The sequence below is a fragment of the Pelodiscus sinensis genome, chromosome 32, assembly GCF_049634645.1.
Source record: "Pelodiscus sinensis isolate JC-2024 chromosome 32, ASM4963464v1, whole genome shotgun sequence".
Classification (NCBI taxonomy): domain Eukaryota; kingdom Metazoa; phylum Chordata; order Testudines; family Trionychidae; genus Pelodiscus; species Pelodiscus sinensis.
The window spans coordinates 10,986,368-11,011,393 of NC_134742.1; the positions used below are offsets into that span (position 1 = coordinate 10,986,368).

The following is a 25,026-nucleotide window of genomic DNA, read 5'->3' on the forward strand; positions in this document are numbered from 1 at the left end:
TTGATTCACCTCCTGTGTGACTGAAAGGGTGATGGTTTGAGTCAGAAAAATTCCCTCTGTCATCGTATTGATCCGCCATCCTCCACCCCAGCAGCATCCTGTTAGCTCCTGGATTGTTCGTCCTCCCCACATTTCTGTCTTCCACTCCCCAAAGTGCTGGCTCTCCATGCTTAGGAATTGCACTTGGATCTCAGATCAGACGCGTGAGCACGGGTGCCAGCTGTCATTTTTCCAGGCGGATGCTCTGTCCCCCACGCCACTTTCCCCCATGGCCCCGCCCGCACTCCGCCCCTTTCCCCAAAGCCCCGCCCTCGTTCGGCTTCTCTCCGCCAACTGTTTCACCTCCTTCCCCAGCGACTCCCCCCCCCCGCCCATCATCAAACAGCTGATTGGTGGGTGTCAATCACCTGCGCATTTTTTTTTCCATGTCAGGGCTTGTGCTCATGTGGCCAGGAGATGAAAGTGTCCCAGACCTGGAAGAGGAATGCAGATGAATCTCGGGCACAGAGTGATAATTCTCAGCTGAAATCCCATTTTCCATCTGCCAGCAAAGCGACTTCGGGGCATTTTTCCTTGCAAACTCCTGAAGGTTTGCAATCCAATTTCGGGTGGATTTTTTTTTCCCACTAGGCTGGTACTAAAATTTTGTACATAAGACAACTAATGAGGCCCAAAATGAAGTAGGGGTAGTTAAAAAGAACACAGGCAAATCTGATGTCAGGGATTTGAGTCAAATGCAACATCCTCCTGGATTTCAACGGAGCTCAAAACTGTATTTTCATCCCTCATATGCTTGGGTCTCTCTCTTTCCTGAAGGCGCTTGGATCACATGCTTGGCTATTCCTTTTGCTTGGTAGGATGTACAGCGGATTTATCGGATACCTATCTCTGACAACTGACCGTTTGCAAAGTAACCTTTTCTCCTGTGTTTCTTACTGCTTGCCCGCCCTTTGCCATGTGACCTTAGTGTTGTTTCAACAATGAAAATTATAAATGAGTATCAACAGACACGCTGATGGGTGACAGTGAGGGTCGCTGCCTGCACCTCTGCAGGTATGGGCGGTCGCAGCTCCCATTGGCCGTTCTCGGCCAATGGGAGCTGCGATCCTCTGTACCTGCAAAAGTGCAGGTACATATGGTGGTGTGGGGGCCCGGCAGACCAGATCCGGCCTATGGCCTGTTATTTGCCCATCTTTGGTCTAGACCCATGGTGTCCAACACGCTAGCCACGTGGTTATTTGGCCGGTTGACGGTGGCTAGTTTGCCCACAAAATTATGTACATTTTCGGAATAATGTGGCTAGTTTGCTATAGCAGTCACCGCTATAGTGGCTCCTGCTTCAGAACTGCTTGGACACCACAGGTCTAGACAGCGCTTGGTCCTGCCTTGGAGGCAGGGGACTGGACTCGATGACCTCTCGAGGGCCCTTCCAGTTCTAGAATTCTAGAAGGATCTGTAGTGACATGGGATTTGGAGAGGGAGGGAGGGAGGCGGGAGAGACGGGAACCGGCAAAGTTTGCTCTGCCAAGAACCGTTAAACTCGCTGCACCGGGGCCGGTGCGAGACAGGAAAAGCCCCTCTGAGCAGTGGGATGAAGCCACCTCTGAGTCCTAAAAGGCTACAAATGATGCTTCGAGTAGAATGACAGCCTGATGCCTGAGACGACGAGGCTGCGAGGCGCTGAGAAGCACGCAGGGGCCGTGGTAGGTCTGATCAGCCTTGAAGATGGCTGGAGAGAGACGAGCAACCTGATGTACCGGGGGGGCCCTCCTTCTGGTGCATCCCGGGGGGATAAAACCCTCACGCAGCTCTCAGTTTACCCCGTTCTCTGGTTCCTGTGAATTTGCTTTTCCCGGGTGTCCTGCTCTCGTTTTGCGACTAGATCCCGGCCTCTCCCGGAGCCTCTGCCCTTTCGTGCCCACTGTGAAACGTTGGCTCTGCTGCAGGAACCGGGCCGAACAAAGGGCTGGGCTGGACTGGGTGTTGGGTGGAAGGGCCACGGGGGAGCTTTTCGCTTCTTGCTTTGGAACGATAAAATAGAATTTAGTTTCTCAAACTCCCAGCGTCCTCTGTCTTGATTTCTGAGTACAGATGGCCTTGGCGAGAGCCAGAGGCTGTCAGGGAAACTTTGAGGTGCGCTTTCCCCACCTAAGCTAGAGATTAGTGTTTCCTCTGATGTTTGCACGTGCACCACCAGAAGAAACTCACGCTAGTGGCTGGGGGTGCTCTTCTAATCAGCTGGGCAGCACTGGAATCCCTCCTGGGGAGGCCGTCCAAGCTTACAGGGAAGAGAGAGAGAGAGTGGGCCACCCAAGTGCTCAGTTTACGGGGAGCGGGGAGAGGGAGAGAGAAAGCGTATGTGTGTGTGATTTTTTGTCTTGAAACCTCCACACTACCAGGCCCCACCCCGGAGCAGTGCCCCGTGGTGTCAACACGGCCCACATGCAGCATGAGAGACATGAAGGAGCTACCCATCTGGAAAGAAAAAAAACCCAGAAGAATAGTGTCCCTAGCAATGTTCCCTCTTAAGTTTTTCCATCCATGTGCGGGATAAATGTTGTTCTGTGCACCAAGGCATGTGCAGAGGTGCACCACCAATAGAAACGCGTGCTGCTGGCTGCGATCAGCTGCGGGCACTCTTCTAAATCAGCTGGGCAGCACTTGAATCGATCTTGGGCACCCACACAAGCACCCAGCTTACAGTGGACTCTGGTCCCGTAGTCTCTTTTCCAGAAGCCAGGAATGGGCGACAGGAGAGGGATCACTGGATGAGTCCCTGTTCTGTTCACTCCCTCTGGCTGGGGTGGGAAGTGTTATGGGCCCAGAATATTCCTGGCCTCGGGGCCCGGTCCTGGCCCAGGTCTCTTCCCCGGCCGCACCTGCCAGTTTTTAAAGGCCGAGAGGCAGCACAACGGAGCTGAAGGGGCTACCTGCCTGCTCTCACCCTGTGTGCCGCTCCTGACACCTCTCAGGGTGTGTGTGGTGGGTGTCTCCATGTGCTGCACCCATCCCGAGCACCCCTGTGGCCAACGGGAGCTGCAGGGACACGCAGAGACCCCTCAGCCCTTTGGAGCTGTTTCCACAGGGTGGGGCGGGGGCAGGCCACTTACGGGAGCTACCCTAGGTAAGCACAGCACCCCTCACTCGTGCACCCCAATGCCCTGCCCCCGTGTTGAGCCTACACCCCAGACTCTGCCCCCCCAAGAGTCTGTGCCCCTCCTTTTTTTGAGGCATTAGGCTCTTGCGCAAAAGGGGGGGGGGGGGGTTGTGCAAAACGGACCCGTCTACCCTGCTAGTTTTGGCGCAAAAACCTCTGGCGCAAAAAGCATCGGACGAGATTATGCAAATGAAGCACGAGAAAATGCTAATGAGTGCTTCATTTGCATTGCCTCTGCCGCACAAAAAGCCTAGTGTAGACCTAGCCCTTGTGTGGTTCGCTGTCCCATGTTGTGGGGCCTGTCTTAGACCGTGTACAGAGAGAGAGAAGAACAAGGGAGCTCTACAGACTAAGCTAAGGGCCACTTGGCTTTATAGCTCAAGCCCTAGAAGTTCCTACACTGAAGTCCCAGGTTCAAATCTGCCTGGTGGTAGTTGCAATTATTCCCCACCCGACCAACAGAAGAAATAACAGGACTGTTCATTATGAAAGCAAATCTTGGATTTGAGCCCCCCCAAATCTTCTCCCTGTAAGAATGAGGGACATCCCTGTGATGTCTCGTGCCAACACTATGTAGCACTGGTGAGGGGACGCCGTTCAAATTTGCAATTAGAAATCCAAACCATTCCAAGGGCAAAAGCAACGTTTTGCATTGATTTACCTGCCCACTGCCCGGCGAGGCCTCGACCTTACTTCTTACCCTGTGCCCTGGGCTTCTCTGTTCCTCCTGCCTCCAGCGTTTTGTCCTTCCTGGCTAGACCCTTTAGTTCCCTGGCCACCATCTGCCCCTACCTCCCCTCCCGTCTGCCTCCTCTTCTGTCATGGCCAGCTCAAGGCAGGGCAGCAGCTGCCAGCAATTTTTTTTTTTTTTTTTTTTTGCAGCCATAAGCAAGGCTGCCTGGGCCAGAAATGCTGGAGCTATGAACGCTGCACCCACCAGGGCTCATGAACTGCCCGGCCCGGAGGTGTCGGAACCAGGGGCAGCTTCGGCCGTGTGAATGCTACTCCCCACGTGGCTCCTCCCCGTGCCACCCTTAGCCCTGGGGAGGGCTGAGACAACACCCCCTCTACCCTAGGGCCCGCCTCCTCCGACCCCCATCCTGCCCCTTCCGCCAAGGTCCCTCCCAGGAGCGGCAGGGCCTGAGGGACTAGCAAGGCCAGGGCCTGGTACCAGCTCCAGCGTTCAGTGGGGTGCGGGTGGGGAGCAGTAGAGAGACACGTCCCCAGCCTGCTCCACTCCCCCCGCTGTGTCCCTTCCCACCGGTGAGTGTGCGGGGGGGGGGGAGGTACTGAACCACCCACCCCCCCAGCAAGGCAGCCGAGAGCTGGGAGCCCAAAGCAAAGTAGGGTGCATCTCTCTGCTTCCCCTTGCTGCTGCCAGTGAGTGAGGGGGAGGGGGCAGACCCCCTTCCTGCGGGTATCACCCCTCCCCATCTCACTGGCCTCCAGGAGGCTCTGACCTCACTGACTCACCTCTTGCCCATCCCACCTAAGGCATGTTCCCTCATGCCCGCCACCCCCAACATGTCGCTCCTGAACTGCCAGGCCCAGAGGTGCCAAGGCTGTTAACCGCCAAGCCCAGACCCAGAGACCCGTGTTCCCTGTAAGCTGAGCGTTTGGGCAGGGATCCCGACACGGCCCCCGCTGGGTAGCCGTGCGCCCACTGCTACGTTTCGGTTTCGACGGGTGGTGCCCCTCTCGGCGCACACGACAAAATTCATTCCGCCCCTGCCCCGGGCAGAATCGGAATCTCTGCTGGGTGATCCCATTGCCTGGGGGCTGGGAATTGCAGTGCCAACCTGCCCTGGCACAGACTCAGCCCTGGGGCCTGAAGGAGCCTCCCTTCGTAGGGGCGGGTTCGGGACCGGCCTGGCCGCCACCCCCAGACCTGCAGCGGTTGGCAAACTTTGCAGCCTCTGCTCTTGGGCCAGGAGCCGCCCCCTTTAACTCCAGCCCCCCCCCCCTCCCCTCCAGGGCGTGTCCTCCTGTGTCTGCAAGGGGGGGGGGGCATTGCAAGGCAATCGGTGGTCGCTAGGACCCGGGAGGCAGCTGGGATGGGAAGCGGGGGCGGGGGGGTCACGCAGCAGCTACGGGAGCAGGAAGTGACTTGCTCAGCACAGTAACTCTTTGTGGCTCGGGGGGGCGGGGGGGGGGGAGATTTGTGCATTGTCCCTTTGCTACCCCGCTTTCCCCAGCTGCTGCTCCTGGACTCCCCCCCCCCCCCCAGCGCCCTGGGGGGTAGCTCCCCCCTTTGCAACTCCACCCCCCCCAGGCAATCCCTGCTGGGCAGCCCCCCCCTCTCCAGAGAGCGCAGCCCTTGGAGCCAAGGTAAGAGAGACCCCCCCCCCCCCCCACACACACACCCTTTGCATCGCCTCCCGGGTTACACCCTCCCCCTGCAGCCAGCTGGCTCTGGGGAACCTGGACCAGCCCCTAAGCCCTTGGCTGGGGGTGGGGGTTGAGGTTGCAAAATTCAGCCCAGCCGGGTTTGATTCATGCCTGCACCTTCTCTCCCCCCCCCTTTATTTTTTTCCGGTGGTATTTTGCTTGGCTAGGTGTGCATGCTCCCAGCTGTGCAAAGCGTGGGTGGGAATTTACACCCCCCCCTCCACGCGTCTGCAGCTGCCCCCCTCAGCTGGTGTAAACGGTGCGGGAGTAGCTTGCAGGAGGTCCGAATCTCATGGAGGGGTCAGGCCAGCTGCCACCAGGACCCCTTGGATTCTAGTGTGGTCACAGTGGGTTGGCCCCCTGGGCTCCAGTAGGAGTCCACGGAAACAGGGTGGCTTCACACACATGGTTATTTGCCTGCTGTGTCTATCGGAGCGGCTCTGGCTACAAACTCCGGGCTCCTTCAGGCTCAGCATTTCAGACCCCCACAGGCTTAGAAGGTCTTTTACGACAGAGGGGCTCACCCTTTCCGGAGGACTTGTCCTTCTTTCTAGAGTTAATCGGTCTTGTGTGCCCCCCCTCCCCTCCATCCCCCGCGTTTCACCTCACTTTGAAACCACTTGCTTACAAAATCAGACACAAACCCCAAACCGGCGTACTGACAAATGGCTGACTGTCTCCTTTTTAACCCTAGACTCTATATCTATATCTGCATCTACATCTAGATCATTTGTGCGTCGGTCTGGGAGTGTGTCTGTTCAAGAATGCCTCCTGAACGGTAAGCCCTCCGGCCGCCAAATTGGGCAGGCAGCTTCCTCTGATCCTAACGTACAGCAAGGTCAGGGCTTGGTTGTGCCAGGAAAATGGGACCTGCCTGGAATGCGATTGTTTTCCATCCGATGGAAAGGGAGGGGGCTGATCGGAGGGACGCAGTACTGCAGAGTGACCACTGGGGGGCAGCTGCATTGGGAAGAGTGTAGCCCGCTGGGGACTGGACTCGCCATCTTGCCAGCCTAGGTAAGTGGTCCCCATGCCCTAAACCCCTTCCCCAGGAAAGCCCTGCCAGTCCCACTGCTGCACTCATCCTCCCCTAGGGGCGCTACCAGGGCTGGGCAGTGCAGCTCCTCCGCCCCTCCCCCTCCCACAGGAGCCACTCCCCCCCAGCACTGCTGGGCTGCCCAGCGTGGTGCCGTCCAGCGGGCCTGCACACCCCTCCCGGACTGGAGTTATTTCAAAATAGCAGCAATGAAGCGTCGACGCTGCAGCGGTTTCGAAATAGCTGTTTCGGAAGAGGCGTTATTCCTCATGGAATGAGGTTAACAGAAGTCGGAGTAAGCTGCCCGTTTTTTCGAAATAACGGAATTGCTGTGTAGACACTCGCATTGTTATTTTGGAATAATGTTAGTTATTTCTAAATAATGGTGCAGTGGAGACACACCCTCACAGATTTACATGGCCATACATTTCCACGGGTGTGCATCTAGTGAAGTGGCTTTTATCCACAAAAGCTTGTGCCCAAATAAATCTCTTAGTCACTAAGGGTACGTCTAGACGACATGCCTCTGGCGACAGAGGCGTGTAGATTAGACTACCCGGCATAGGAAAATGAAGCGGCGATTTAAATAATCACTGCTTCATTTAAATTTACATGGCTGCCGCGCTGAGCCGATCAGCTGTTTGTCGGCTCAGCGCGGTAGTCTGGACGTTCCGCGGTCAACATCAAAGGCATTTGTCGACCTCCCAGGGATGCTGCCAGGGGGGACTCATTATTTTTGCAGCTACAGATGAACCCGGCTCCCCCTTGGAGACTTTCTGTCCAATGTGCTTTAGTGAAACACAAGTTAATCTGGGGGATCTGGATGGAATTCTTTGGCTTGTGCTGTAGCTTTTAGACATCAGACGATGTCAGTGATTCTCAGACTTGCTTGATTGGGTCCCCCCTTCTTTGTACCTGCTAGGGATGTTAAATGTCGGTTAATTGAATAGTCGATTAGCCTCATGAATTCTTATCGGTTGTGCCAATGTTTCTCAACCAGTGGTACGAGTATTCTTAGGCTACGTCTACACTGGCACCTTTTTCCGGAAATGCTTAAAACGGAACAGTTTTCCGTTATAAGTATTTCTGGAAAAAGAGCGTCTACATTGGCAGGATGCTTTTCCGGAAAAGCCCTTTTTCCAAAAAAGTGTCCGTGGCCAATGTAGATGCGCTTTTCCGGAAAAAAGCCCCGATCGTCATTTTCGCGATCAGGGCTTTTTTGCGGAAAAGACTACTGTGCTGTCTACACTGGCCCTTTTCCGGAACAGTTTTCTGGGAAAAGGACTTTTGCCCGAGTGGGAGCAGCATAGTTTTTCCGGAAAAGCAGCTGATTTCTTACAGTAAATCGTCAGTGCTTTTCCGGAAATTCAAGGAGCCAATGTAGACAGCTCGCAGCTTATTCCGGAAAAGCGGCTGCTTTTCCGGAATAAGTGGCCCAGTGTAGACACAGCCTTAGGGGTACTTGAGAAAAGTCTGGGGGGATACGTCAACACAACTGAAATTTGGAGAAAACGGAATTTTTGTTTTAAGTTTTACAGCGCTTGGTTATTTTTGTACTTTTTACACCCAAAAATTTCATCGCCCGCCCGGCTACGATTAAGTTTTTTAAACAAATGTGTTGCAAGGGTAGAATAAAATGTTGTGTGTCTGAAAACTGTCGGTACTGGGGGTACTTATAATATTTTTTTTAAAAGGGGGTACTTTATAAAAAAAAGGTTGAGAAGCACTGGGTTACACGACTATTCCATAGTTCCCGGGGGCAGGGCCAGCAGCCAGTGCGCTCTGGGCCCACTTCCGAGGAGCTACCTGCCACTCTGTATCAGAGGCAGCTGCACGGGGTGCCAGGCGGGAGCTGGTCCACGAAGGGAGCCAGTTTAAAAACCAGCTCCCTTCGCGGAGCGGCTGCTTCGCGCCATGCTGCTGCCTCTGATACAGAGGCAGCAGCGTGGGGTGGCAGCAGTGCTTGTCCAGCGGGGGAGTCTGAGTTCCTGGACCTGGCATGAGCCTGCCTGCCCACCTGGCTCCTTATACATTTTAAATGCAGAGCCATCGCCAGGGTAGATCCCGGACCCAGCACGAGCCGGGCTGCTGGCTAGCCTGCAAAAAAATGTACTGGGGGGGGGGGGGGGGGGGGGAATGTATGTAGTCTATAGCCTTAACCCATAAGCTTTGCTTATCAGTTTATCAACTACACTATTACATCCCTAGTCCCTCCTGTCATTTACCCCCCTCCGAGAACATGCACGGCCACCCACCTCTGGCCGGTAGGTGTGAGATAAACGGGACGGCTCCTGCGCTTCTCATTCGGCTGGGATGCACAGGAAGCTCTCGCTACCTCCCCATCCAAACCAGGCCGTGGGGGGCGGGAGGGGACCAGGATTCTGCATATCTGTATAGACCCTCCTCCCCCATGACAGAAGTGGGGCAGCAGGTGCTGAGCGGGGGATTCTTGTTGTTTCAGGGTTCAGTGACCTTCGAGGAGGTGGCTGTGTATTTCACCCAGGGCTGGGGGCGCTCCCGCTCAGAGAGCCCTCTACAGGGACGTCATGCAGGAGAACTTCGAGGCGGTGACCTCGCTGGGTAAGGGAGTCCTGTCTCCTTGGTTATTGGGAAGGGGAAAGATCTGTGATGTGCCCAGTTTTTCTGTCCAGGTTCTCCCCTGGTCAGGTAGATTTCAGGGAAATGGGTCCCACAATCCACTGGTCCAGTTTGCGACTTTCATCTCCACCCCCCTCTCTTGGGACAGGGGGACCAAACACAAGCTGAGGATGTTCCATCTCTCCAGGGGGCGGGAGCCGTGCATGGACCTGCCTGTGTTATTTCTCACCCACACACAGAATCCCTGCTCCTCTCTCTTCCTGGGACCAGTTCCCGCCCGCAGGCAGGGCGCCCGACTCGGCAGGTTTAGAAATTGGAGTACACCCCAGAGCTGTGATGGAGTCTGCATGTCCACCCCACGGGTGCACAGATTCCCAGCGGCTCCTCTGACCCCTGCTCCGCTGTCCAAGTTTCTGCCTTTGGTTTTCCGGGGTGGAATTGTGTAACATGTGGCACTTAGAGAAACAGAATTCGTGGAACATTTGGAGCGGGGAGTGAGGTGATCTGCCGTGTTGACTGCGAATGCAGAATTCATTTACGGTTATCTTGCTACTAAAATTATGCACCACCTGGATCTACGGATGGGATATTAAGACAGTCACAGTTGTGCATGCTAGTCACCTGGCTAAGTGGTCAAGACCAGTGTTTCTCAACCATTTTAAATAAAAAAAACCCTTTTCCAAAAAAAAAAAAAGAGTACCCCCAGTACCTACAGTTTTCAGACACACAATATTTTTTTCTACCATTGCAACACGTTTGTTTAAACCACTTAATCGTAGCCGGGCAGGCGATGAAATATTTGGGTGCAAAAAGTACAAAAATAATAAAGCGCTGGAAAACTTCTCAACACAACTGAAATTTGGAGAAAACGGAATGTTTGTATTAATTTTTACAATGCTTTATTATTTTTGTATTTTTTACAACCAAACATTTCATCACCTGCCTGGCTACGATGAAGTTGTTTAAATACATGTGTAGCAATGGTAGAAAAAAATGTGTGTGTCTGAAAACTGGAGGTACGGGGGGGGGTACTTCTAATTTTTTTTTATAAAAAAAGATTGAAAAACACTGGACTAGACATGAGGAGGGGAAGTCGGATCGTGTCGACACTGGCAGCTGGTGACGCAGACAGGCCGGCTTCGGGGACTGATCCGTTTCCGCTCACCCCCCGCTTGGAACCGAGAGACAGCTGTACAAAGTTTAAAATGGGGTTTCAGCCACAGTACGGGGTCACGTTAGTTGCAGTGTCTGAAAAAGGAGTCACGATAACAGATTCCTTCCAAGGCAATGCTGAACAGGCTATTAACAAAGTCACCCTTAAGGGGTTAACGCTGTTTCGTGGCTACAATCCCATTCATAAAAACTAGGCCGCCACCCGGGAGGTTACGTAACATCACAAGGGTAGAGAGCATTCACGAAAAGGGTGATTTTCAGTCATCAGCCCCACAATTATGGTCCCCCACTCTTAGCCCAGGTCCCGGGGTACATCTCTTTGTGGATCTACTCTGCGTACTAGCGATGTAACAGTGCAGTCGATTAACTGATTAACCGATAAGCGAAAGCTTATAGGTTAATGCTATAGACTACATGCATTTCCTCCCCTCCTCCCCCAGTAAATGCTTTAGCAGGCTGTATTAGGAGCCAGATGAGTAGGCAGCCTAGCTCAGTTCCAGCTTGCACCGGGTCCGGGAGCTCAGATCCTCCCCCCCCCCCACACACACACACCCGAACAGGGAGTGCCCCCACCCCTGTATCAGACGCAGCAGTGCAGGCAGCTGGTCTGCGAGGGGGGCTGTTTTTTAAACTGGCTCCTCTCATGGACTAGCTCCTGCCTGGCACCCCTGGCTGCTGCTTCTGTATCAGAGGCAGCTGCGTGGAGTGGCAGGGGGCTCCCTGAGAGTGGGGCCGGAGCGCGCTGGCTGCAGGCCCCGCTCCTAGGAGCCTATAGAATTGTTGAGTAACCGATAAGAATCCACGAGGTTCCTCGACTATTCAATGAACTGATATTTAACATCCCTCCTGCGTGGCTCCCAACAGATCTGACTGTGTTTGGATGCCTGCAGTTCTTCCCTTTGGGGGCTAGAGCGGCCTTGAATACGTTGACGACATGTGGCCTTTTTAGAACAAACTACTGTTTTATCTTAACCACAGGCCTGCCTGGATCTAGCTTCCGAGGCTTGGGGCTCACCAGCATTATTGGGGAACCTGCACCAGTGCTCCAGCCCCACTGCTGCTCCACTGTGGGGCTGGAGCTCACAAAATCTACTACTCTGGACCCCTCTAGGCTCTGGTGTGCGAGGAGAATTTGAGGAAGGTCTTACTGCTGCTCAGTTAGGGGCCATGTCAGGGAGAGGGGTTTTGTTTTTGCTTCTCACTTTTGTGAGCTGCTCCTGACTGATTTTTCTGTGGGTCAGCACCCCTCCACCCCCTGCCTCCCAGCACAGAAAGGCTGTGTCTACACTGGCCACTTATTCCGGAAAATCAGCCGCTTTTCCGGAATAACTTGCCAGCTGTCTACACTGGCCGCTTGAATTTCCGGAAAAGCAATGACGATCTAATGTAAAATCGTCAGTGTTTTTCCGGAAAAACTATGCTGCTCCCGTTTGGGCAAAAGTCCTTTTCCGGAAAAACTGTTCCGGAAAAGGGCCAGTGTAGACAGTAGTCTTTTCTGCAAAGAAGCCCCGATCGCGAAGATGGCGATCGGGGCTTTTTTGCGGAAAAGCGCGTCTACATTGGCACGGACGCTTTTTTGGAAAAAGTGCTTTTCCGGAAAAGCATCCTGCCAATGTAGACGCGCTTTTTCCGGAAATACTTATAATGGAAAACTGTTCTGTTTTAAGCATTTCCGGAAAAGGGTGCCAATGTAGACGTAGCCAAAAGGTTCCCCACCCCTGATCTTAGCTGTAGCGTAAGAGATGAGGTTTTGTGACACAGTAAACAGTCTGGATACCTGTTTATCTTGCCTAAAGGCTACGACACCCCTAACCGCTGGGGCTGGAGGCTCAGGCCGATGCCCAAATGGAGAACTGAGTGGGGAAAGGATTTCATGTCCGATGGGGCTGAGAGATTTTGATCTTTAAAAAAAGAAAAATCTCGAGCAGGGATGAAAAGTTGAAATCTGGACGACTTTTTGCAAACCCAATCATCTGGTTGGAGGTGTTTGGGGGGCTTTTTTGTTTCAGATCCTATCAGTCAGAATGTTTTGTTTTTGTTTGTGACCTTTTTAAATGACAGCCTTTGTTCCCAGTACAAGTTGAACCTCTGTGGTCCGGTCAGGACCCGAACCAGGGAGTTTGCTGGACCACCGGAGGCCAATGTTGACCCCTCTGCTGATACTGGCTGTGGGGCTCCACTCCAACAGCACCAGAGGGGCTGGCACTGATTGAGAGCAGGGACGTGGGGGGAGACACTCAGGGGAATAGGCAAGGCGTCCGCGGAGCCCCCAAGCGGGGGGCCAGAAGAACAGCCCCACAGGCATGTACTGAGCCCTGCTCCCAGCCCTGCTGCTCCAGAAGGTCTGGGAGGGCAGGGGAGAAGTTGCTGAGCATGGGAATCCTGTTTTTTCCGTATGAATGCTCCAGCCCAGGAAACTCCCCCTTGCCTCCCTCCTTCTCCCCCCCCCTTCCTCCTCCGGGGATGCCAGACCACAGAGGTTGCTGGACAACAGAAGTCTGGACTATAGAGGTCCAGCCTATGCCAGTGGACTAAAGTTCTGAACCACAACCAAAACAAAAAAATCCTTTTGGATCGCAGGATGAGATTTTCATGTTGATCCTGGAGGAATGGGCTGTTTGGACCCATTTGAAGCCTTTTTCTTTTGAATTCCAACGGGGAGATTGCTCAAAACTGAGCCTTTCCCGTACACAGTAGCCGTTTCAACGGACTGACGCTTCCTGACGAAACACCCTTCCCACGGATGGCTCCCCGTGAGCTCTCCCTAAACTTGGCTCTTGGCTGCCCCGCGTACCTTGAAGTTCTTTTTCCCAGGCCCCGTCTGTGCAGGATTTCCCGTCCACGTCAAGCTGTCTCCTCCAGGGCTTAAGTCGGTTTAACAGCAGGGCTGTGGATTTTTCATGCCCCTAAACAACATCCAGCCGAGCGATGTAAAATCCCATTTAACTGGTTCATCAGTTTTTAACGCGTGGTTTAACTGGTTAACTGAGAGTGGGCTGCTGTGTAACTCCACTGAAGGAGGCCAAGCAAGGGCTGCTCCAGCCCAGCCAGTGTAGCCCCTGTCTGTGGCAGGCCCTCTATGCGGCTGGATCAGCCCACGGCAGGCGGGGAGGTGCTCCAGCCCCCACCGGTTAGCCATTCACAGTCCTAGTCTAGCATACGCCTGACTCTAGTTTTCCCACCCTGGGATCTCCCTTTGGCTTAGAACCTGGGGTACTGTTCACCAAATCTGCCAAGCTAGTTGCTCAGCAGGGGGCCAGAAATAACAGTGCAAAGCCAATGGCCTTTTAAGTACCTGCAGACAGAGCCCTGGGGCTGTGTCTACACTGGGCCACTTATTCCGGAAAATCAGCCGCTTTTCCGGAATAAGCTGCGAGCTGTCTACACTGGCCCTTGAATTTCCGGAAAAGCAACGATGCTCTACTGTACAAAATCAGCCGCTATTCCGGAAAAGCTACGCTGCTCCCGCTCGGGCATAAGTCCTTATTCCGGAACACTGTTCCAGAAAAGGGCCAGTGTAGACAGCCCAGTAGTCTTTTCTGGAAAAAAGCCCCGATCACGAAAATGACGATCGGGGCTCTTTTCCGGAAAAGCGCGTCTATATTGGCCACAGACGCTTTTCCGGAAAAAGGGCTTTTCCGGAAAAGCAGCCTGCCAATGTAGACGCTCCTTTTCCGGAAAAACTGAAAACGGAATAGTATTCCGTTTTAAGCAGTTCCGGAAATTCATGCCAGTGTAGACACAGCCTGGGCGGATACAAAATTTGGTATCCGCAAAAATGAGCCCCAGATCTCATTGGCTTTCGTGGAGGTGAACACCCACGCCTATAAAGCAGATGTCTGCACATTTGAAAGGTTCTAGCTACAACATTTGTATCTCATCCACATCCGCATGCATTTGCAGCAGGTATCCACATCCGCGGATGCAGATACCTGTGGCTATAAAGCAGATGTTGGTAGATTTGCAGGGCTCTCTGCCTGTAGGGGATGGTTATCTGAGGCTGCATGTGCAACCCAGCCCTTCTGGAATGAACCACTCATATTGGTACACCACTCACCAAAACAATATGCTAATGAGGGACTCATTTGCATGAGTCGTGATCTCATTTGCATATTTTCTGCCAATCCGTTTTTGCGCAAAAACAAGCAGGGTGGACGTTTTCTTTTTGTGCACAAACCCCTTTTTCTGCAAGATCGGTAAACCTCGTTTTTTTGGGGCCTATGGATCTTGTGGAAAAAGGGGTTTTGGCACTAAAAGAAAACACCCAAACTGCTTGTTTTAGCGCAAAAACAGTTAGGCAGAAAATATGCAAATGTGATCATGACTCATGTAAATGAGTCCCTCATTAGCATATTTTTTTGCCGAGAAAACTTGTCATGTAGATGTAGCCTCAGGTAACAGCAGAGACCAAAAAAAAGCCAAAACAAAACAAATACAGTACAATGTTGTGTTAAACTACTACTAAATATTAAAGGGAAACTTTTTAAAATAGATTTGACAAAGTAAGGGAACCATTTCTGTGCCTGATTCATAAACATTAGGATGTTAAACACATTTTTCATGTGTGAGTTCTTTCAGAACTCTTGGGTGAGTGCCATCTGGTCCCGGTGACTCATCACTGTTTAGTTTATCAGTTTGTTCCAAAACTTCCTCTAACGACCTCTCAATTTGGGACAATTTCTCAGATGAAAAGAACGGCTCAAGTTTGGGGATCTCCCTCACATCCGCAGCTGTGCAGACTGAAGCAAAGAATTTGTTTAGTTTCTCCGCTATGACTTTATCATCTTTGAGGGCTCCTTTAGCATCTCGATCGTCCAGGGGCCCCACTGGTTGTTTAGCCGGCTTCTTGCGTCTGATGTACTTAAAAAACATTTTGCTGTAACTTTTTGAGTTTTTGTCCTTCAAAATCCTTTTTGGCTCTCATTATATTTTGACACTTTTTTTTGACAGAGTTTATGCTCCTTTCTATTTTCCTCACTAGGATTTAACTTCCACTTTTAAAATGATGCCTTTTTATCTCTCTCTGCTGCTTTTACTTGGTGGTTAAGCCACGGTGGCACTTTTTTGGTTCTCTTGCTGTGTTTTTTACTTTGGGGTATACATTTAAGTTGGGCCTCTAGTGTGGTGTCTTTGAAACGTTTCCAGGCAGCTTGCAGGGATTTTACTTTTGGCACTGTACCTTTTAATTTCTGTTTAACTAACCTCCACATTTTTGTGTAGTTCCCCTTTCTGAAATTCAATGCCATAGTGTAAGGCTGCTGAGGTGTTTTTCCCACCACAGGGATGTTAAATTTTATTACATTATGGTCACTGTTTCCAAGCGGTCCAGCTATATTTACCTCTTGGACCAGATCCTGTGTTTCAGTCAGGATTAAATCAAGAATAGTCTCTCTCCTTGTGGGTTCCAGAACCAGCTGCTCCAAGAAGCAGTCATTTCAGGTCTCAAGAAATTGGATCTCTGTGTCCTGCCCTGAGGGGACACGTACGCAGTAAATATGGGGATAGTTGAAATCCCCCACTGTTGTTGAGTTTTTTAGTTTGATAGCCTCTCTAATCTCCCTTAGCATTTCATAGTCACTATCACTACTAAGTCAGTGCTCAGTTTTAAACTTTTGAAAGCACCCGGAATATTGTGTTCAGAGTGGCAAACACAGCGGCGTTACGAATCGCCTCCCTTCCTGAGGTGTTAATAACTTTGAGGCTCAATCTGAAAGAGCCACTGTAAATCTGTCCCAGGCACATCTCCCCTCCCCTCTCACGTCTCCACCACATCTCCCTCCCCCCCCTCCCCCCGCCACACACACACACAGCGCCACCACATCCACCGATGTGGCTTGCCCAAGGTGACTCAAAGGCCGTGTTCCCATCTATGTAGCTTTGTGGGCTTTGCCTGTAAGGGCAAAATCTGGGTGGGGTGCAGGGAAGTTCTTGTGCAGTGTCACTGAGGGGTGGAGAGTCACCGGGCCCTATATCCCCTCCTTCCCAGCCATCCACAGCCAGACGTGACTCTCGGGCGGCAGGTAGAACAGAAGGGTTATTGGTTCACAGGGGCACAGCGTAGTACAAACGTGTCAGCGCAGGAACCAGAAGCAGCTAGCCCCATCCATCCTAGGGAGAGGGGGACCCAGAGCCAAGGGCTTCCCCCCCATCTCTGCACCCCAAGCCAGCCAGACTCACTCACACACCCAGCAGCTGTCTTAGCCCTGTGGCCAGCCCCACCTCTGACCTTTGTCCAACTTCCCCGGCAAAAGGTGTCACCTGCTCTCTCTCTCTCTCTCTCTCTCTCTCACACACACACACCCCTGACTCATGTTACAGAAACACACACACACTCACACACACACACACGCCCCTGACTCACGTTACAGAAACACACACACACGACTGAAATACACACACACACACCCGACTCATGTTACAGAAACACACACACACACACACCTGATTCATTACAGAAACACACACACACAACTGAAACAGACACACACCCAACTAATGTTACAGAAACACACACACACAGCTGACTCGGGGCTTTTTTGCGGAAAAGACTACTGTGCTGTCTACACTGGCCTTTTTCCGGAACAATTTTTCCGGAAAAGGACTTTTGCCTGAACGGGAGCAGCATAGTTTTTCTGGAAAAACACTGACAATTTTACAGTAGATCGTCATTGCTTTTCTGGAAAAGCAAGCGGCCAGTGTAGACAGCTGGCAAGTTATTCCGGAAAAGCGGCTGCTTTTCCGGAATAAGTGGCCCAGTGTAGACACAGCCCTGTTGTACTAGATCATGGAGGACTGGGCCAAGTAGCCACTTCAGGAAAAATGATAGATGGATGAATACTTTTTTTCTTTCTCAGTCTGCCCAACAGTTCTTCTGTCGTCTTTCCCTTTTACTGTTCCCCTTGATTTCCTTTTTCCCTGGCACAGAGAATGACTCCTAGTTGGATTCTCTTTCTTTTTGTTCCAGCAGGCGAAGGTACAGTGGGTGAGATCAAGGAAGAGAATCCACAGGAGGAAAGTCCTGAGCCACAAGAACCATGTGAGATGTTTTCAGGGAGATCTAAAGAGAATTTTTCCAAGAGTGCAGAGCAGGGAAAAGTCTGGGAGAATCAGCCCAAATCAGAGAGGCCTCTGGGAAACCACAAAGGGGAAGAAATGGGCAAAAACATTAATTGTAAGAGAAGATGGAAGAAAACCGCAGCCCAAGAGAAAATCCAGACGGAAGAGAAAAAATACACATGCACAGAGTGCTGGAAAAGCTTCAGTCGTAGTTCAAATCTTATAGCCCATCAGCGAATCCACACAGGAGAGAGACCCTTTAAATGCACCGAGTGTGGGAAAAGCTTCATTCAGAGGGTAAACCTCATTTCTCATCTGCGAATTCACACGGGGGAGAGACCCTACAAATGTACCGAGTGTGGGAGAAGCTTCAGTAAGAGATCACACCTGAATACACACACGATAATCCACACGGGAGAGAGACCTTATAAATGTACCGAGTGTGGGAAAAGCTTTGGGCAGCGCTCCCAGCTTAACACCCACAAAATAATCCATACAGGAGACCCATCTGAGATAACCCACACCAGAGAGAAACACTATACGTGCTTGGACTGTGGGGAAAACTTGAAGTGGAGCTCTGAGCTTGTTACACATCAGAGACTCCACACGGGAGAGGTCCCGTACAAATGCTTCGACTGTGGGAAAAGTTTCATGCGGAGCTCCACCCTGATCTTACACCAGAGAATCCACACCAGAGAGACACCCTATCAGTGCCCCAGCTGTGGGGAAAGATTCAGATGGAGTACACAGCTTGTGAAACATCAGATGCTCCACACAGGGGAGAGACCCTTTAAATGCCCCGACTGTGGGAAAAGCTACAGCGACAGCTCGTCCCTTATTTCACATCAGCGAACCCACACGGGGGAAAAGCCCTATACGTGCGTGGACTGTGGGAAAAGCTTCAATCAAAACTCCACCCTGAACAGACACAAAAGACTCCACACGGGAGAGAAACCCTATAAATGCACCGAGTGCGGGAAAAGTTTCAGCCAGCGCTCAAACCTCAGTGTGCATCAGCGACTCCACACGGGAGAGAAGCCCTATAAATGCAGCGAGTGCGGGAAGCGTTTCAATCGGAGATCCAACCTTCGCGTGCACAAAAAACTCCACAAAGAAGAGAAACCTTGAGAGTGGGAGATGCCTTGAAAGGGGCTCCGATTTCATGAAGCAGTAGCAAATCCATACAGGGAAGAGACCTCTTCCGCATTCTGAGCATGGAGAATACATCAAGCAGAGTTAATGGGCTTGTCTACCCTACGCAGCCTTGGCCGAGAGAGTTCCGCTGGCAGACTCACCCAATGGAGAAACAGCGTAAGCTGATGGAGATCTTCTGCCAAAATAGTTATCCAGCCTCCTGGAAGGAGATTAGCTAAACCCACTAAAGCACTAGCTGTGTCTAAACTCAGAAGTTTGCCAGTCCAGCCATGGTGGCTGGAGGGGTGTGATTTTTTTTGGGGGGGTAAGGGGGAGTTGGCTACATTCTTAGCCAACAAAGCTATGCCGGCAATTATGAAAGGAGCTATCTTCTGTCATCCAATCCGAACACCTGGCCATCAGAGGTTTAGGGACCCCTAGAAGACAGAATTACATCCCAGACCACCTTGGCTAATAGCCATTGATGGGCTCGTCCTTTTTATCTAATTCTTTTTTTTTTAATTCCCAATTATAATTTTGGCCTTCACGACATCACCTGGCAAGGAGTTCCACAGGTAGATTGTGTGTTGTGTAAAGAAATACTTTCTTTTGTTTGTTTTAAACCTGCTAGCTATACATTTCATCATTTTCCCCTCCTTAATTTCATGGATCTTCTATCCGTGCCACAGAGAACATATCTTCCCCTTCCTCCACCCCTGTACTTCCCAAAGTGGCACGTGGCACAGTGTTTTCAAGTCCCCATGCTTGGGAATTGCACTTTGATTACTTTGATCCTAAATCAGGAAGGCTGGAGCTGAAAGTGTCACACACCCAGAAGGGGAATTTGAATAAATTCCAGACACAGTAGGATCATCTGAGCATGAATCCCAGTTTCCATTTGTTAGTGAAGAGACTTCTGGGGTTTTGCTGGCCGAGTTCAGTATGTTTCCAGATGGGAAGGGGTTTTCTTAGTTGGGAGAGCAGAGGTGTTTTATTTCTTGCATTCTTTCCCCCTTCATTATGATGATGTTAAAAGTTTTGTATGTCGCACCAGGCACAAAGAGAAGCAGGCATAAGGCAGTTTACAGGAGAACTTTGCTAACACAACTTGCCGTGTATTTCAATGTATACATGTACCATAATCCCCTGTAGGGTGGGCTGGTCTCTCTTTCCTAAGAGTGGTCACATAGTTGGATAACATCAAGTGTTACCTTAGGGTATATCTAGACCACCAATATCCCAAAATAGCTACCTCGCGTCTTTTAGACATGCTCGTTATTCCGAAATATTTTTCAAAATAACGGGTGTGTTATTTCGGCATCCCTGTAACCCTCGTTCCGCGAGGGTCAAGGGATGTGTCAAAATAGCACGTTATTTCGAAATTTGTCTGTGTAGACATGCCAAATTTCAAATTTCAAAATACAATTGAAATAAGATGCACAAATTGCGTATCTTATTTCAAGTTTAGGGTGCTGTGTACATGCACCCTTAGAGATTAACCAAAATAAATATATAGAATCATGAGCTTTCGTGGGCAAAACCCACTTCCTCAGGTGAGCTGGAGTGGAAACAACAGAAACCAAGATATATACATAACAGCAGAAGTACCTGTCAGTTGTAGGATCCATATTAATGAAGCAAATTAAGTGGTCTGGATGTATCCCACACATAGCTTTTGATGTGGATATGCAGATGTTAATGGCAGGAGAAATTGGCTTCATAATGGGCCAACCAGTTAATGACTTTGTTTAGGCCCATGGTAAGGGTGTCAAATCTGAAGATAAATTCCAGTTCTGTAGACTCTATTTCACTAACCATTTACAGAGAGAGTCATTAACATGCATCCTACAATTGACAGGTACTTCTGCTATTATAGATATATCTTGGTTTCTGTTATTTCCACTCCAATTCATCTGAAGAAGTGGGTTTTTCCCACGAAAGCTCCTGATTTTTAGATCGGGGTGGCCAACCCATTCTGGGTAAAGAGCCAAGACAGCAGTGGATCCGGCGCAAAGAACTGGGGCAAAGTTGTTGAGCAAAAAAAAAAAAAAAAAAGGCTCTGCCCCTTTAAAAAACCGCAGTTAAATGTGTTTTGAGGTTTTTTGGCCACAGCAGGCTCCCGCGGCTCTCAAACCACGAGAGGGAGGCTTTGCAAGCCGTACCCAGGGAGGGGGAAGAGTCGCATGTGGCTCTCAAGCCTCGGGTTGCCCACCCCTGTTCTAGATATTTATTTTGGTTAGTCTCTAAGGACACATCCACACAACAGGGCTAAACTCGAAATAAGCTACACCATTAAGTCGAAATAGCGTATTTTGACTCTTGGCGCTGGCTACACAGCAGTTATTTCTAAATAAAGCACCCTCCCCTAACTTCCCTTACTCTTCATGTAATGAGGGTTACAGGAGTTGGAGTAAGAAGCCCATGGTTTTGAATTCGTTTCGAAGTAACGGGCTTGCTGTGTAGATGCGCACTGACGTTATTCCAGAATAACTGATGTTATTCCGAAATAATGCTGCTGTGTAGACCTAGCCTAAGGTGCCACAGGACAACTCGTCTTTTAAGTTAACACGGCTACCCCTCTGAGATTTTTTTTCACGTACTTGGATATTAGTTTTCTATGACAGGCTATAGGGCAGATTTATTGGAGACTTCATGCGGCAACACGAAACATTGACCTTATTTTACTTTTTGCCATTTCCCCAGAGATGCTGGGACAATTTGTACATTGTGGGAACCTTGCATATGATGGAGACCGCTTCCAGCCAGTATTCTCTGGCTGTGTCTAGACTGAGCAGTTTTTCCAGAAAATCAGCTGCTTTTGCGGAAAAACTTGCCAGCTGTCTACACTGGCCGCTTGAATTTGCGCAAGAAAAGTGACGATCTCATGTAAGATTGTCAGTGTTCTTGCGCAAATACTATGCTGCTCCCGCTCAGGGATAAGCCCTCTTGCGCAAATGATTTGTGCAAGAGGGCCAGTGTAGACAGCTAAAAACTGTTTTGCGTAAAAAAGCCCCTATGGCGAAAATGGCGATCGGGGCTTTTTTGTGCAAAAGCGCATCTAGGCCGTGTCCACACTCAGGGGTTCTTTCGAAAAAAGTACCCTTTTTTCGAAAGAACTTCCCCTGCATCCAGACTCAAGCCGCGTTCTTTCGAAATTATTTCGAAAGAACGCGGCTTTTCTTTCGATGGCGGTAAACCTCGTTTCACGAGGAAGAACGCCTTCCTTCGAAAGTTCCTCTTTCGAAGGAAGGCGTTCTTCAATGTAAAGAGGCCGTCTTCGAAAGAGAGCATCCAGACTCGCTGGGTGCTCTCTTTCGAAAAAGCGGATTTCCTCTATCGAAAGATCCGCCTGCAGTCTAGACGCGATCTTTCGAAAGAGGCTCTTTCGAAAGATGCTTTCGAAAGAGCCTCTTTCGAAAGAAGCCTGCAGTCTAGACACACCCCTAGATTGGCCACGGACACTTTTCCACAAAAAAGTGCTTTTGCGCCAAAGCGTCCGTGCCAATCTAGACGCTCTTTTCTGCAAATGCTTTTAACGGAAAAACTTTTCCGTTAAAAGCATTTGCGGAAAATCTTGCCAGTCTAGACGCAGCCAAAGTGTTTTCCCCCACCTCTGCCATGAGATGTTAGCATTGTTCAAATGTAAGAAAGGCCAGGCCGGGTCAGACCAAAGATCCATCTAGTCCAGAGTCCTGTCTGCTGACAGTGACAATGCCAGGTGTCCCAGAGGGAGGGAACAGAACAGGGAACCATTAAGTGATCCCTCCCGTCGCCCACTCCCAGCTTCTGACAAACAGAGGTGAGGAACACCGTCCCTGCGCCCATCCTGGCTAATAGCCATTGATGGATCTATCTTCCAGGAATTTATCTAGTTCTTTTTTGAACCCCATTACGGTCCTGGTCTTCACATTGTCCTCTGACAGAAAGTTCCACCGGTTGACAGTGGGTCGTGTGAAGAAGTACTTCTTTTTGTTTGTTTTAAACTTGCTATCTATTGATACCCAGGAGGCTGAGGAGAGCTGAGAAGAAAGGCGGGGAACTCCAAAATTCAGGGTGATTCACATCACCGAGTCCAGAGGCAGTGAAGAGCTGGGACCCGTCACCTGGGTGCCTCAAGTTTGAAAACAGATTGGGGGAGACAGTTACAAGTCTATACCCCAGGACTTGCCTCGACGTGCCCTGAGAGGAGTGGTCCCCTGTGGTCGCTATCTTTGTGATATTTCACCCGAGGGGTGGTGTGCGGTTGTCACGGTTATTGCTGGAGGTGTGCATGGGGAACGTTGTAAGGGCTCTGCAACAGGTTCCAAAGGGCCTGATGAGAGTGGTCCCCTGGGGCGGGATAGTGTGGCTGTCGGAGCTAGTTCAGCCTAGAGCAGTGGTAAGCGACCTGCGGCCCATTGGGGTTTGAGGTGAGATCTGTGAGACATTTGGTTTATTGTTGCCCACGCGCAAGGCTGCCGGATTCCGCTGGTTTCTATCCGTGGCGTTTTTTCCTACGGGTCTCACTAAAGTGACACACAAAAAAGAAAGGGCGTGCGACGTGAGGTGGGGGCTGATTGCACCCAACATTGACGATGAGAGCCGGGCGCTCCTGATCCATCCTATCACAGCGCGGCTACGGTTCCGTCGGCACCCTCCGCACGTTCTAGGTACGCCAGCGCCGGGAACAAAAGGACCCTATCCCAGGAGACCGTCTCGGTTCCGACAGCCTTGCGGCCCTACTGAGATGAAGGAAGCCCACTCATGCGGCCCGCTCGCACGCGAAGGTTGCCCATCACTGGCCTAGAGGGAGAACAATCGACATGTTTCGACCCAGCCAGCCATAGGTAGACAAGGTGCCAGCATGGGCTTTACAAAGTGTCCACGAAGAAGACTCTAAATACCAACAAATTGGAGTGAACGAAACGCCCTGGTTCTGAAAAGAGACACAAGATCTCCGGCATAAAGAGAAGGCAAAAGATGACAGGGATGCTCTCATAGCCTCTCATAGAAAGTGGATCCTAATTCTCTTCCACTGCAGGAGCGCCTCACAGACTGACCATTGGATGAAAAAGCCCTTAGTCAACGGGAAAGTAACATATAAATAAGCTTCAGGGGGTAGGCGAGTTAGTCTGTACGGGATAAACTTAAAAAACAGCAAATGGGCTGGTAGCACTTTATCGATTAACAAAACATGGAGATGGGATCATGAGCTTTTGTGGGCACAGCCCACTTCTTTCAGTCATCTGAAGAAGAGAGCTGTGCCCACGAAAGCTCACGATCCCATCTATATGTCTTGTTAGTTTATAAAGTGATACCAGACTATTTGTTGTTATATAAATAAGTATAGGCCTTGGATTGCGTTTTATATATTCCTTTTATCGTAACCCTGCATTTCCCATCCTTATAGTTCTCTCTGGATCTAGCAAATAAACTTCTATTTAAGGATACTACAGACCAATGTTCCCTCTCATCTTTTCCATCTACGGGTGGACTTTTTTCATTAGAGCGTAGACTGGGTAAGACCAAAGGTCCATCTAGCCCAGTAGCCGGTCTGCTGACAGTGGCCAATGCAAATCGTATAGGACTTGATACGATCATTATACTTGTAGGCTGTGTCTACAAGCATTTTCGGAAAAGCGCGTCTAGATTGGCAGGATGCTTTTCCACAAAAGCACTTTTTGCAGAAAAGCGTCCGTGGCCAATCTAGACGCGGTTTTCTGCAAAAAAGCCCCGATCGCCATTTTCGCCATCGGGGCTTTTTTGCGGAAAACAGTCCTGTGCTGTTTACACTGGCCCTTTTGCGCAGTCGTCTTTCGGAAAAAGACTTTTGCCCGAACGGGAGCAGCATAGTATTTCCGGAAAAGCACTGATGATTTTACAGTAGATTGTCAGTGCTTTTCCGGAAAATCAAGCGGCCAGTGTAGACAGCTGGCAAGTTTTTCTGGAAAAGCGGCTGATTTTCTGGAAAAACTTGCCAGTCTAGACACAGCCGTGGTGTGGGGTCAGGGGTAGAGGTTGGGTGCAGAAGGGAGCTTGGGGTAGGAGACTGGGGTTCAGGAGCGGGTTTGGGGTTCTGGGAGGGAGTTTCGACCTGGGGAAGAAATTGGGGTGCAGGGACCAGGAGGGGGTATGGGTGCAAGAGAGGATTCTGAGCTGGAGAAGGGGTACAGGAGGGGGTGCCGGCTGTGGGAGAGAAGAGTGATCAGGAGCAGAGGATTGGGGTTCAGGAACTGGGAGGGGGTATGGGTGCAGGAGCAGGGGTGCAGAGGGTTTAGTTTTGAGTGGCGTGCGGGGGAACAGCCGGCAGGATGCCTGCCCGTGGCTCTCGCTGGGTCGCGAGCCAACGGCAGGGTGGCCCTGGTGGTTTGGTGGGCCGGATTCTGCCCTTGGTGCGTATTTTGCCCACCCTTGCCTTTGCTCAAGCTGCTCTAAAAATATCCCAACACAAGGGCACGGAAACAGGGAAAAAGGGCTATTTGGGCCACCAGTGCCTTCTTGTGGA

At 50.8% G+C, this 25,026-nt stretch overlaps 1 protein-coding gene across 1 annotated transcript in view; it reads left to right on the plus strand.

Annotated features, from left to right (window-relative positions):
* Nucleotides 1-23,971, plus strand: part of LOC102463880 (uncharacterized) — a 53,604-nt gene extending 29,633 nt beyond the window's left edge. Inside the window, exon 5 of the mRNA XM_075914135.1 lies at nucleotides 17,736-23,971. Coding sequence (XP_075770250.1) covers nucleotides 17,736-18,536 — 801 coding nt within the window. The 3' untranslated portion in view covers nucleotides 18,537-23,971. The remainder of the gene's footprint in view (nucleotides 1-17,735) is intronic.
* Nucleotides 23,972-25,026: the final 1,055 nt, after the last annotated feature.